The 13,564-nt window shown below is 34.9% G+C and overlaps 2 protein-coding genes across 4 annotated transcripts in view; one reads left to right on the top strand and one right to left on the bottom strand.

The window, feature by feature from the left end:
- The first annotated feature begins 1,880 nt into the window (after positions 1–1,880).
- The window catches only part of Kst (spectrin beta chain, non-erythrocytic 5 kst), a 60,210-nt gene continuing 48,526 nt past the window's right edge, over positions 1,881–13,564 (top strand). Inside the window, exon 1 of the mRNA XM_072015834.1 lies at positions 1,881–2,153. The gene's annotated coding sequence lies outside the window, so the exon portion shown is untranslated. The remainder of the gene's footprint in view (positions 2,154–13,564) is intronic.
- Positions 9,768–12,003, bottom strand: Cag (cag). 3 transcript variants are annotated; one of them, XM_072015235.1, is made up of 4 exons: positions 11,307–12,003; positions 11,136–11,248; positions 10,662–10,744; positions 9,768–10,583 (listed from the first exon to the last, which is right to left on the bottom strand). In XM_072015235.1, the coding sequence occupies exon 4, from the start codon at positions 10,579–10,581 to the stop codon at positions 9,850–9,852; it is 732 nt and encodes a 243-aa protein (XP_071871336.1). In that variant the 5' UTR covers positions 10,582–10,583; positions 10,662–10,744; positions 11,136–11,248; positions 11,307–12,003; the 3' UTR covers positions 9,768–9,849. The 3 variants fall into 3 exon arrangements, with proteins under 3 accessions (XP_071871336.1, XP_071871338.1, XP_071871335.1); XM_072015237.1 differs by having other exon boundaries at positions 10,662–10,821; positions 11,136–12,003; XM_072015234.1 differs by having other exon boundaries at positions 11,136–12,003.

The following is a 13,564-nucleotide window of genomic DNA, read 5'->3' as shown; positions in this document are numbered from 1 at the left end:
ATTAACTTCGTGTTAAATTTCTCCTAAGAATTAGCGTTGCGATATATTTCATCGGGATTGTTTCAGTAATTTTTTCGATTAGCGTTGCGTTGACGAATGATCGCGTTCTTATACGTAGTGTTGCGTCTATGAAATGCCGAAACTTTTTCCACTGGAATTGTGGAAATCTGTTCCTGTTCTTGGATCACCTAACGCAGCTAAAACAGTTGCAAAGAGGTGGCCGAGCATCAGCAGCTTCGAATGTAGCTGCACTACGACATCTCGATATTAGTGTTGCGTATGTCGAAGCTTGAGTGCAGATTAATATGTCGGATTATCGTCAAGACTTGGATCAGGGGCGTGTAATGAAACTTCACCGGAATTATTCATCGTTGTCACACAATCGAGGTAGTGTTTATCAACACAATTATGGATGTTACAAGATTGGCAAGTGGCCGCGGTAATTAAACACTAATGACAAGGACCTTAGGTTCGATAACGAATCCGCCGTCAACGGGATAACAGATGTACTTTGCTCCAAAGTCTAAGTCGGACTCGACTTACTTCTCGCGATACAAGGATTACTTGACTAACTTTTTATTGAAACGTGGATTATTCACCGATCGTACAGACACTAGATAACTGACTAACGAGACTGCAAGAAAGGGAATGACTTTCCGTCACGATGACGCTGCAGAGGAAAACTATGATGGGGTGTGCCTAAGGGCACGAGATCATCGGATTCGTCGAGGAAAGCCTCCGCTCGGAAGGTGAGGGAAATGGACGTTGCTGTTAATTGGTTAATTTCTATGTTGGTGATTAGAAAAGGATGCTAGCCGTCCTTGAGAGAGAGTTCCTAACAGGAAGCGTCGTACGTGAGGAAAGCAGATCTCCCGTATCTTCCCGTAATAGATGACAGATTTACGAGCTGATAGAATAAAGACCGTTTGTCAATTTGAAGGACCTTAGTTAACTAAATCCTAAGATTTATAGCGGGTCCTCAGGCTAGCTGAACATATACTGTGAATGATACACCGAAATCTGGCGATCATCTTACCCGAAGAATAGGGTCTGTGTCTGGCGAGTCACGGTGCCGTTGGAATGTTTACTGTTAAGTGTCGGTACGGCTAATTCTCTAAAGGAAAGCTATGCAATTCTATACCTCTGTTAGGTGAAACGTTCATCCCGTGACCGCTGCTACGTTCGGCGACTAGTTATCGCCTCGAGCCTAAGCTCATTGTCTTAGGTCTCGAACAATTGTGTTTGGGTTATTTTTTAAAGGCTACAGTATTGGGGGTTTTCCTGGGAATTCCAACGGAGGGGGGAGGGTGTCCTTTCATCTCCGATAAGTATTTATTTAGTGTTACGTCGGTGATTAATGATTAAAACACCCTAGTGCGGTGTATGCATTGTCCACCGGGTCGATATTAACGCATAATTTCAAGCAATTTTTTAAGTAAGTAAGAAATTTAAAAATATTCTCAAAAATATAATTCAGATTCTGTCGGAATTGAATGTGTCAAGAATGATGAAATTTCAAATGGACCGGCGGAAAGTATACTTCTGCTATAACATTGGTGAAATAGAAAACGAAGGAATTGGAATTTAAAAAAATTCAAAAATTTCAATTTCTTTGACTTGCGTTGTACGTATGCGAATTATTTTTTAATTACAAATGCAAAAGTGTACTTTGCATCGGTCAAATTTCCGCGCGAGCCCAACTTTATCATCAGAGAATAAATCTAGCGTCATTGTGAGTTCATAGATGGCGAGGTTTACTTGGCAATCTTCTTGAAACACTGTTGGGCCAACCGAAACGGATGGTGGGGCGCTCCAAAAGAAACTCCAGAGGAAACTAACTTCAGGGGTAGGGCGGCGGGAATTGTCGAAGAACCGCTTGGAGTTCGAAGCCGCAAACGCATTGGCGCAGACGTCGGTACGGTTCGCGCGACACGCTACCGCTAGTACAAAGTTGAAGCGTGCGTTTCTCAGTTTGTATCGTGTGCGCGTGTGTTTATCAGATCTCTTGTAACAACTCCACGGACTAAAAACCTAAGTGTGCACATTTTAGTGAATACAGTGTGCTTAGGAAGTGTATTTAACGGAGTGTTCTCACGGATTCAGCACACAGGTGCTTTTGGGTTTTGGATAAGCTTCGTACACACGTCGAAAAGGTATGTCTACGGTTAAGGGACCTGTCACCTTTCCACGAAACGATCGATCGTACTGTGTGTCTTATCGAACGATCTAGTCCGATGTACATTCGATTTACATTGGTACATATAGTAACTACAAAAAGTGCTTATACACCACTGTATTTATTATAGCATTTGTATACTAATTAACTAAATTCATATATATTAAGTGTCATATCATTCAATAGTATGACTATAAAAATTTAATATTACGGAAATAAAATGTGTAATCTTTAACTTGATAAAAAAATGCTTCTTTGCAAAATAATGGTATGTGCACGTACTTTTTGTAACTACTGTATGTATATTAGAACGAAATCTTGCAGATTTCGTACGAATGAAAGAGAAGAAAAATACTAGTCTGCATACTGTCTGATTAGATTAGGATTTCGAGTTTGTTTATCATCCTCGAACTGCTTGGTCGGCAAACAGAAAATTTACGCGCGCAAAGGTCGACGGGTCACGTGGGACATTTCGTGTAAAATATAGAGGATCCAGTGATCCGCTTCGACAGTAGCAAAAAGTCGTGTACGAAAGTTCTTGCTCTTTTAAGGCTTTCTTTCGTCATAACACTGAGATCTTTGCGAACTCGTCGCATCGATCGAAAGGATATCCTTGATCTTTTCGAGATTAGCCTTTTCGAGTGTCGCGTTAATTTGAATTCGTTTTCTTTTTTTTTTTTTTTTTTTTTAATATGCGCTTTCTCTTTATGTTGCCAGTTTTGGTACCTTTATTAAATTTCTCTTAAAAATATTGTAGAAACGCAATACTTTTTGCTATTTCATTTTATTTTCTGTTTGCTTTCCTTTCATTAATTGGGAGATTAAATACTACTATGCGCTTTAGAAGCTATGAAAGATTCACTTTTGATACGTGTGATTTGTTATTTCAATTTTATGCTAGAATATTTCTATCAATATCTAAAATCTTTTTTTTTTTTTTTGAAACGAGAGCGAGATTTTAATATATATTGAATAGTTATATTCAACTATATGTACATAGAAATTCGAAGAATGGTTAAGCAAGGTTAAGGGAACTAGAAGGATCGCGTGAGGACCGCTTAAAATGGAACAAAGGGCCTTATTCGATACCTGGAAATCGCACGAAAGAAATTGAAATTTTTTACCATTCATCATCATCATTCCATTCGCATTGAGCCTCATTTCTTAAGAATTTTTCTTTATAATCCCTAAGTGATGACGCATTATACGTGTACATCGTTTTGTTTGGTTAGTAACTGATTACTAATTTCAATGTACATAATTTTCTTCTATATTACTTCATTTATTGCTTTATTGGTATAAGTATTATCAGCTTAACAATATCAGATATTGATTTATTGAGAACTATATATTGAGGGCGGTATTTTCAAATTTCGCGCACTTTCGTTTCACGAATTTCAAATTTCAACGATCACCATCGCCATTCCACCCACTGGAAGACGTTATCACGTCTGCATCTGCGTCTTATAAACCTAAAGATTATAGATGGGAATGAATTTAGAGGTTAGGATGATATCAATTGCATATTTTGGTTAATCGCATTTCTACACATGTTCCATATCATTAACAAATTAATATCGATGTCTGAAATGCTAGTAGAGTTAGGATTTATAAAGTGAATTAGTAAGGAGATATTTTGATATGAATATACTGTATCATTTGATACTTTTATTGTTCATAGTTAATTTTGTTGACATCACACCTAGTCAAGTGTTCGACAAATATTAAATTATGCGTTAATGGCAACGATTCACAAAATTTACCACAATCAATTGATCAATTTTAGAAATATAGTAATACAATCTGAAACAAATACATTAGTGTATAGTATACATTTGTATATAATAATCTTGTTGTACTAAATATTTCGTAACAGTCATCTATATTATCTATATCTGTTCATAATTTTATTGTTTCGATCAATTATAAATCTTTTTTCTAAAATTGTTCTGTCTTTTGTATTCTTTAAACTTTCTTTTATCCTCCACTATGATATAATATAAGATAACAAACAATTCGTGCATTTTATATAAAAAAGTTCTGATTGCCCTAACTCCATTTTTGCATCCCACAGTAGAGTCCACTTTGATACCCGTCCCGCAATAGCTTTCCCCTTGTGACGATATCTTACGTCCCCGTATTCCCGTGTCTAATAGCTTGTGCGTAGAGTCATTCCGTTACGAGGTCAGAATTCCTCGCGGAGGAGAACTGGTCGTTTGCAAAGGTCGCTCGACGGACAGCTGGAAAACCGCGCGCGCGCGCTTGCGTACGTATGTATGCATAAGGGAGCGTAAAGACCGGTGGAGATTTTCCTTTTCCCTCCGCGGTCGGAACAAGTTTCTCTCTGTTGGAAGCGAAGCGATCATAACGGGGCGCTGGCGTCGTTGCACGTGAAATTGGAGCGGACTTCGATCCTTTCCCGAACGGTACCCGGCATTTGATCAGCCTTAGCCCCTGCGTTCCACGAGGAAATAATATTGCGCGCGCGCCGCCGCGCCGTACTGCCTCGAGTTTCTAATGAGCCCCTCCAACACTCTGTCCGTTCCTCTACTCACTACTCGACGAATACCGTAATTCTCAATGGATGTCGTTTTTTTCTGTCTTTCTCACTTCCTCCCTATCGTTGCGTCCCTCTCTTTGGAGTCGTTTTTCTTCCCCCCACCAATCGTACTTTTCGCATTCCCTCCACCAGCGGTCCCTTTCGATGCTCGTCCGATGGGCGAAAGTCGTGTGCGTGAAGCCCCAGCGATGGGTGTAACCTTTCTTCGGTTTTGTTTAAAATGTGACGCGAAAATTGGTATATTTAAGATTGTTTGTTTTTTAATCGAAGCCTGGTAATTTGTTGAGTTTATTCGACGTTAACATTTTATAAATATGCAAAATTTGTTTGAAATGCAGTATCTAAACAGAGTATGTATTTTTAATGTATATATTGACTTATTTTTGCCATTCGTCCAACTATACCATGTATAATGTCACACCCTGTAGAACTGATAGACTTTCTGACTGACAAAATGTGTTATGTTAGATTATGTAATCGTGGGGATCTTACTGCTTGATAAGATATTAATACATAAATATTGTTTGTTATAATTATAATAGAAATGTTGTGACATGTTTGATGAGAAAAAACGCTGTATAATAGAGATTATGGAATGATGTAAATTTTTAAATAGAGATGCGTAATTCATGAGATAACGCCGAGAGGAATTATCAGATTGAAAGAAACATTGCTTCCAAAACATCATGTTCGCGTGACACCAACCGATATAATTAAAGTAGAACCTAAAAATATCCGGTTTGGAAGCTCATTAATATGCAAATGTAAACACGCGTTACAGATTCAGTATCGTCCGGTGAGCACACTTGTTCAAGGATTCTTCCGCTCAAAGTCGTTTCAAGGTCGTCCCTGTTAAATACTTACATTTGGTCAAACATAACTTGTAAACATTTACCATAAAAGCTATCAATATGGAGAATATTTGAAAGACCATAAAATATGACCATCACATAGAAATCCTATATATATCTGTACACAGTGTTACGCAGGAATTGTTTACAAGTTTCCAATTCAAATACATAATAAATTATATATTGACACTTCATCTTCTTCATGCAATATCAATAATATAGATTATATAATTAATTTTCAAGTTTATATGCATATAACGAATGTGTGAATGCCAAACAATGAGTAAAATACGATAATCATTCCCATCGCTATCCAACGTTAGTTAGAGTATTAACAACGAAACGTATATACGTCTCTCATGCGTGCGCGCGCGCACATACACGTTTTCTGGGGGAGTTGCTGGACCGCTCTCAAAGTCCCCCTTTTCTCCCTCCATTTCTTCGTTGAGCCCGCTCGTAGCAAACGAGGAAGATAGAAGAAGAAAGAAAGAAAGAGACGAAGAGAAAGATCCTTGGCGAGTCCTGGAACTCAAGACGCAAGCGAACAAACCAAGACTCCGGTTACAGACTTCAAGGCTTAACGCGTACTCCCGCGTTCCGTCAATCGTGGATTTACGAACGACCACGGGAAAAAAATTCTCGCGTGCAATGTTATTGTGCCGACTCGAGTATCGCCATTACCGTCAACCTGTTTCAAACTACGCGATGGTGGGGGCCGTCTTTATACTTTACCACGCAACTAGGGGAAACTAGGAATTTAGGATGCATGAATGGAGAAATGTAGGACAGTAATGGCTGCTTCTGCTTCTTGCTCTAAAACGAAAACATAAATTATATGTTGACTTGCTTTTGAATCTTCTTACAAATGGAATTCAATTAATTTTTAATTTTTTCATAATTTTTATTTTAAGCGTTTTAAGCTAAATTTTTTTGATACAAACGTAGAATAAATATAGTGTTACGATTTTTGTCCCAGGATGAAAGGATGAGTTGATCCTTTAGATAGCTTATGAAGCTTCTTATAGATAGAAATTAATTAAATATCAAGTGTTTGTCGTACATTTTTAAACAAAAATTGCTCGTTACGAAAATGCATGAAATAAATGTATATACATGTATGTACAGTTGACAGTGAACATATGTATATACAGTTTCTTTCAAATTTGGTGTACAATTCGTATAGTTTTCTTCAAGTTGCCATTTCTCATTCAGTTGTTTTGACTGCTACAAAATACGGATAACGGAGACACGAGTGACAAAAGGCAGATTTTGGCCGTACATCTTGAACGACAACTCTCATTGGCGTAATTAGTTGTAAGACCCCCATACGTGACCCGTCGAGACGCGTCGACAGAATACGATATGAAGGAACGGAGTTTTATCTGGCGCGTACACGCGGTCGGATTCTTCTAGTAGACAGCCACGTCGCGACGGTGAATGTAAAACTGCCAGAACGCATGCAGGAATGTAGATTTTTCTTGTCAACTTTCTACACGCCTCTGACGTCACTACGGGAATCATTGTCGAATGCAATAGAGAGCGTTTAAAAAATTAACGACCAAAGTTTTGCGGATTATCACACTTACCAAAAAAAAAAAAAAGAAAAAAAAAGAAAACACGTATACAGCAAAGTTTTGCATAAAAATTACCAGAATGATTAAAATGATCAATTTGTAGTTTTCTGTAAAAATTTTATAAATTGCAGCCGTGTATTTTGAGGGATTTGGATGTCTATTTTGCAAAATATATATGTACATGGATAATAGTTGTTCTCTATAGGTAATGAGTTGTTTCTCTCTTTGCATTGTATATCATTGGTCATAATTCTGATGGTAAAACGAATTCTACTACTAAGACTGTGTTCCTATAAACAATCGACAGAATACATTAACATTTAAAATCAGCTGACTAGAGATGTACATAATTCGAAGTATAGCCACTTTAAGAAACACTGGCTCTTCGTTTTTGCCAAAATTTTTATTTCTATCGTATCAAACATAACTGTATTGGGATGTGAAAAAGATTAAAGAAGAGTTATCAAGCGAATAGTGCAAATATCGTTACTATGAAAATAAATATGAAAATAATAATAAAAGAAGATTGAAAGGGAAATACGAACAAGTGAATAGGCGTCTGTGAATAGAAATCTGTACCGTTTAACATTCCGTATAATTAATGCAGGAATGACGATAAGATAAAGGAATAAATTGTTTTCAATTGGCTTGCTGCAGCGCTATCTCTGACCTGGTAGCGTGAAATCATTATTCAATGCCTATTCTCGACCGTAAATTCGAAAGAATGCAAAAGGAACGATGAAAATACTATTATATGATACAGCCATAAATTTTTCCGACTTTTCTATCACATTTTCATATCGTTGCATTTCATTTTCTATTTTCTAAAATGTCTATCTTGGATTTGAATTGAGTCTCGTTATCTTTCATTAGACAAGGTAAAAAGCGTATCATTTTGGTCATCGACCTCATTCGAATTTCACCACTCAACTCGGTGAAACGGTTCATTATCATTCGATGCGTCTTCTCCTATGATCAAACAGAAAAATTATACCGATAGGGCCTCATTTCACTTTTCACCGATCATTTCACTTTACGAGCATTTCATTCCTGCTCCAATTTAATGGTGTCTTCACGCTGTATTTAACAGCTCGTTCACAGTGCACTGAAAAAACTCCACTTCATGCTATCAATATATAAGCACGTATATAGCCCTCTTTTAAGTACAAGTGTCGCATGGTGAGAACATTCCAACATCTGCAGGGCCTCTCAGGGCAACCATCTTTTAGGAATCTTTTATCTTTTAAATTATCAACTGGATACTTTGAATATATTTAAATATTTTATATTAAAGATAATAGATTATGATAATTACGCAATCTCATAATTTTTCCCTATTTTGACTGTAGCTTCTTTTTACGACGGGAAAAGTCGGTACTCTGCAAAATTGCCTAGATTATTATTAGAATATTAATATATTCATTTATATAAATGTATCAATAGTCACAATACCTGAATTAAGGTTTCAGTAGTTTCATTATTAAAACATGCAGTGCAAGGGAAAAAGTAAAGGTCATTTTTCAATGACCTTGAGTAGGCACTTGAATTAGTACATATTATAGCACACCTCCGTTAAAAAAAAGAAAAAGAAGAAGATGAAAAAAGAAGTATCAAAGAATAGTGACAGGAAAAGGTATACAAATTCTTACAGGAAGCAATTTATGCAACGGAAATTTTTCTTGCATAGCAGTGATGTAATGGTCCGTTTCGGTTTCCGCTCAAGAGGATACAAAAATCTGCAACATCTTCATAATCTAACGGTGAATTCTGTCGATCGTAGGCTTTTCCACCAACACGAAGTATGCGCAACGCAATTTTGCTGAAATTCAATGGCCCGTTAGAGAGGCATAGGCAGACTTCTTGGAAATTCGCCGAGCGAATCAGAGCGACGGAGCAGAAACTGGAATCGCCGCGATTCCATCGAGATTCTCGGGTTTCAACGTTCGATCTAGAGTCTAGACGATACGATGGAATGCGTGATAAAAAAATATTCAGGAGGATATTCACCCTAACGTCTTATTTTAAGTTATCGAGCCGATTAGATAGTCATTGAAAAAGTAATTGGACTAGGTGAGGTAAATCAATTGGCTGATTGAAAATGGCTCGATTATCCGACAAGTGATTAAGTTCGCTGAGTACAGGATATAGTTAATAACTATTTAATTATGCTTTCTTTTCAATTACTTATTATTATTACAGACCGAGAATATAGTAGAGAAAAAGTGGGTTAATTGACGTGTCATTTTATGATTGAGAGAGCGCTACTGGTTTAGGGAAAGGTATAAATCCTTGTTACTTAGCTTCGATCTAAATTATTTTACTTTTTATCATTTAATACAATCTCTTTATATTTTTTCATAGAAATTGACGTGATAGCGTTTGGATTCCTTGAATTGAAGATTTAAGAAATGACATTTACCTGATAAAAATATCCTTTCTATATATTTTACATTATTTTATTTAAAATAAATATAAAATTTGATAAGGTAGTGATTACTTCTATAGTAAACATCTATAAACTTGTCAGAGAAGACTGAACTAAATACATTCATGAGAACTAATGCGATATTCAATGTATAATTCTCAGTAGGTCAAGAGTAAAAAAATATATATTTACAAAATTTATTTACACTAAAAAATTGTATAATAGAAAGACATATACAATAATTATACACTGAGAGTATTATATTACAAAACAGTAGTTTTCTGTTTTAGAGTCAGCAAATATTTTTTTGATACACGATTGTGTAAATGTTTTAGAGTCATTATATCATTCTCTAAGGTGTCATTTTGCTGTTCAAAATAAGTTATCAATTTTTCTAGCATTGTTGTTGCCTCTAGGTGGTTGACATCTATTTCTTCTTGATGACATCTATCAATAAAAGAGTCTTGGATGTCATCTTCATCTTGAGTGGATAAACGCGCACTCAAAATATCATCTTCTAATAATAATCGACCTGAGTTGTCATTAGTGACAGCATCCTCCAGTAAACTTTGACTGCAAAGGGTCAGTTTTATACCATGTCGGGCTTTCCATCTTCCTAACCATCCTACACTTGCTGTGAAAGTAGGATCACCACCTAACTTTTTATTAAGAGTCAGAGCTTTTCTTCTAAGGATAGGTCCTGACATAGGAATACCATTTTCAAGTTCTTGAATATACCACATATACAGTGCATCATCCAGTGTTACATTCTTTCCTTTTTTAATTGTTCCTCTGTTGCCTAAGCTATCCCTAGAAACCATCTTGGCACAAAAATCTTCAATCTCCTTTCTGTTTTTTTTCCAATCAGAAACAGTAGATATTCCTACTCCTAAATGAATAGCTATACTTCTCAATGGCTCACCTTTATCAATCCTGTACAAAGCTTTCAGCTTCTTTGCTATGGTTACAGTCACTTTTTTCCTTTTACCTGACATGTCTGTAAATGTCACATATCAAAGAAACACAGCACAATTCAAATGAAAACAATTGTTAAGTTTAAGTACTATTGACCTACTTGTAGCATTCCTACTTGCAGCATATTGATTAATCACACTAACAGTGTGATATTTATATTGAAGAATCACTCTGTTGGATCAACTATGAATACAATTAATTACAAGAAATGAGCTTCTAATTTATATTTCAAGAGGGATTTATAATTGAAATTAATAAATCTGAAAATTTTTGTTAGCAAGTGATTTTCGCTAAAGAGTATTCGTAGTTTTAAAATAATTAATGAAAAAGTAAACAAATTATATGAGTAACAAACAATGGAATAAATTCGTTCCAAGTATTTAAACAATTGGATGGTATATTCTTCTATATATATATATATATTTTTACAATTGTCCATAAATATTAAAATTGTATTTTATTAATTAATAAACCGCTAACTTATAGGTTATGTCATCTAACCTCGTTCCAACTACTTGAATGTGTCAATAAAAATCAAAGCAAATGAAGTAGCTATTTTAAAACTTTAACTCACTTTCTGTTCTCTCTTTCTTTTCTAATGCTTGAACAACTTTCACTTTAACGAAATTTAATTATTTTTATAACACTGTTATATTTGAATTCCCACTCTAAACGTTATTTAACCAACTGGAAGGGAAAGAACACGTAGAGACACTCCCAACTCTGCCACCAGATGGCTACCTACACTTTCGTACTATGCCATCGTACAACACTTTCTCGCTAGTACTTTCTCTTCTATTTATCAGTAATTGTAAATATGTATCATTTTTTAACTTTCTTATCAGGGTGTCTATGACATGGGTCTAAGTTAGCGTAACTGATGAGTCCTCTGGCCTTAGCAGATTCTTATGAAATACACTTTTCTCCTCTTCCTTCCATCTCTCCTTCCATCCTTCTATCTCTCTTTATTCAAGATACCATGATTTACTTAGAAACATTTCATTCGCAACGTCTTTTATTCTTCAATAAAAAATATTAAAGACATTGCACATAAAAGACTCTGTACATAAAAGACACCGCACATAAATAGTAACTCTACTTTAAGTAGTTCTTCATCAATAAAATGGGAAGACACCCTATATCGGAGCGTCGACAGCTTCTGTTCGATAAGGCGGCTCATCGAAATTTATATCGAAACGCGTCTGGATAATTCTAGTCCATTGTATTCGTATACCGGCGATGTAAATTCTTCGGTGAATTCGTGCCTCTAACTCGAGAATGAAAGGTGGCCTAATGTGGCACGTGGGAGTTTACGCGATAGTTACAAAAGGGACCGCAAGCCACGTTGTTGCGTAGATCAGAAACGCGAGTCACAGTGATGTTCTCGACTAAATGATGCACGTATGCCCATTTTCTATGAAATAACACGTTCCGTTCGGCCACATTCTCGATAATACACAGGTAGACCGATCTGCAAGTTGTAATATACCGTATACAGCGTGGGATGTAGGAAACATAGCGGATAAGTGGAAAATTTCCAGAGATACTAAAATATGTATTTTAGCATAGCGGGTGAAGCAAAAATTGTTATACATTGTCTAAAATGTTTCTTTGAAATTTAGTTCAGGTTAGGTGAAGTAATATGGTCTGTTAAACTGAAATGAGGTAAACTAAAATATTCAATCGTCTCAGTTAATGGATATAGAGTTTCGTGATAGGGTTCGTCAATCTTTTGATCCTAAAGACAGCCAGTGAAGAGTTCGCGCGAACAATTTGTGAAACATTGGTTTATCTTTTTCCTCATCTCTCGAGATCGAGAACACAGATAATTACGTAATGTAACAAGTTGCCCAATCTGTTCCGTGAAAGTTATAATTTAACAATTAACGTCCGCAGGAAACCGAATGACTCACTAACGTCTTGCAATTAAGGGTGATCCTTGAACAAACTTTTCGAAAGATAAGCTGTTATTAATACAACCTATGGAATTGAAAATATAATATGGCTCTTTCTTTTATTTGATTGTAAATGTCAATGACATTGTGTGGAAGATCATGTATAATTATTATTCTCTTTCCATAATTATCGTAATAAGTATTTCCCTGTGGCTAACAGCGAGGTAGTTGTTTCTTAACTGAGCAAGAACTCGAACAGTTTGTTACAAATGGATCATTGTGCAAACGTTATGACTCTGTACTGTGAGGTGCAATTTTTCATGAAAAGGGTTTCAAATGTTGCAAAAATATAGCGCGGTTCATTTCAGTTTCGAATTGACGAATTTTTTAATTTTTAAGTACTCATATTATAGAATTTTTAAATGTTAACTACTGACACATTTAAATTAAAAAATTTTTGAAGTTCTCAAATGTTTGAATTTGCAAATTTCTGATTATCCGACATTTAGAATCTAAATTTTGAGATTCTCAAGTTTCTAGATATCCAAATGTTGGAATTTTCAAATTTTCAAATACTGAAATTTTAGAATTTTCAAATTTTCAAAATTTCACATTTTCAAATACTGAAATATTAGAATTTTCAAATTTTCAAATTTTCAAATATTGAAATATTAGAATTTTCAAATTTTCAAATACTGAAATTTTATAATTTTCAAATTTTCAAATTTTCAAATATTGAAATATTAGAATTTTCAAATTTTCAAATATTGAAATATTAGAATTTTCAAATTTTCAAATACTGAAATTTTAGAATTTTCAAATTTTCAAATTTTCAAATTTTCAAATTTTCAAATATTAGGATTTTCAAATTTTCAAATATTGAAATATTAGAATTTTCAAATTTTCAAATACTGAAATTTTAGAATTTTCAAATTTTCAAATATTAGAATTTTCAAATTTTCAAATTTTCAAATTTTCAAATATTAGAATTTTCAAATTTTCAAATTTTCAAATATTGAAATTTTAGAATTTTCAAATTTTCAAATTTTCAAATTTTCAAATTTTCAAATATTGAAATTTTAGAATTTTCAAATTTTCAAATTTTCAA

The sequence above is a fragment of the Bombus fervidus genome, chromosome 13, assembly GCF_041682495.2.
Source record: "Bombus fervidus isolate BK054 chromosome 13, iyBomFerv1, whole genome shotgun sequence".
Classification (NCBI taxonomy): Eukaryota; Metazoa; Arthropoda; class Insecta; order Hymenoptera; family Apidae; genus Bombus; species Bombus fervidus.
The sequence above is the reverse complement of the archived record's forward strand: the minus strand, read 5'-3'. Positions and strand labels throughout refer to the sequence as shown.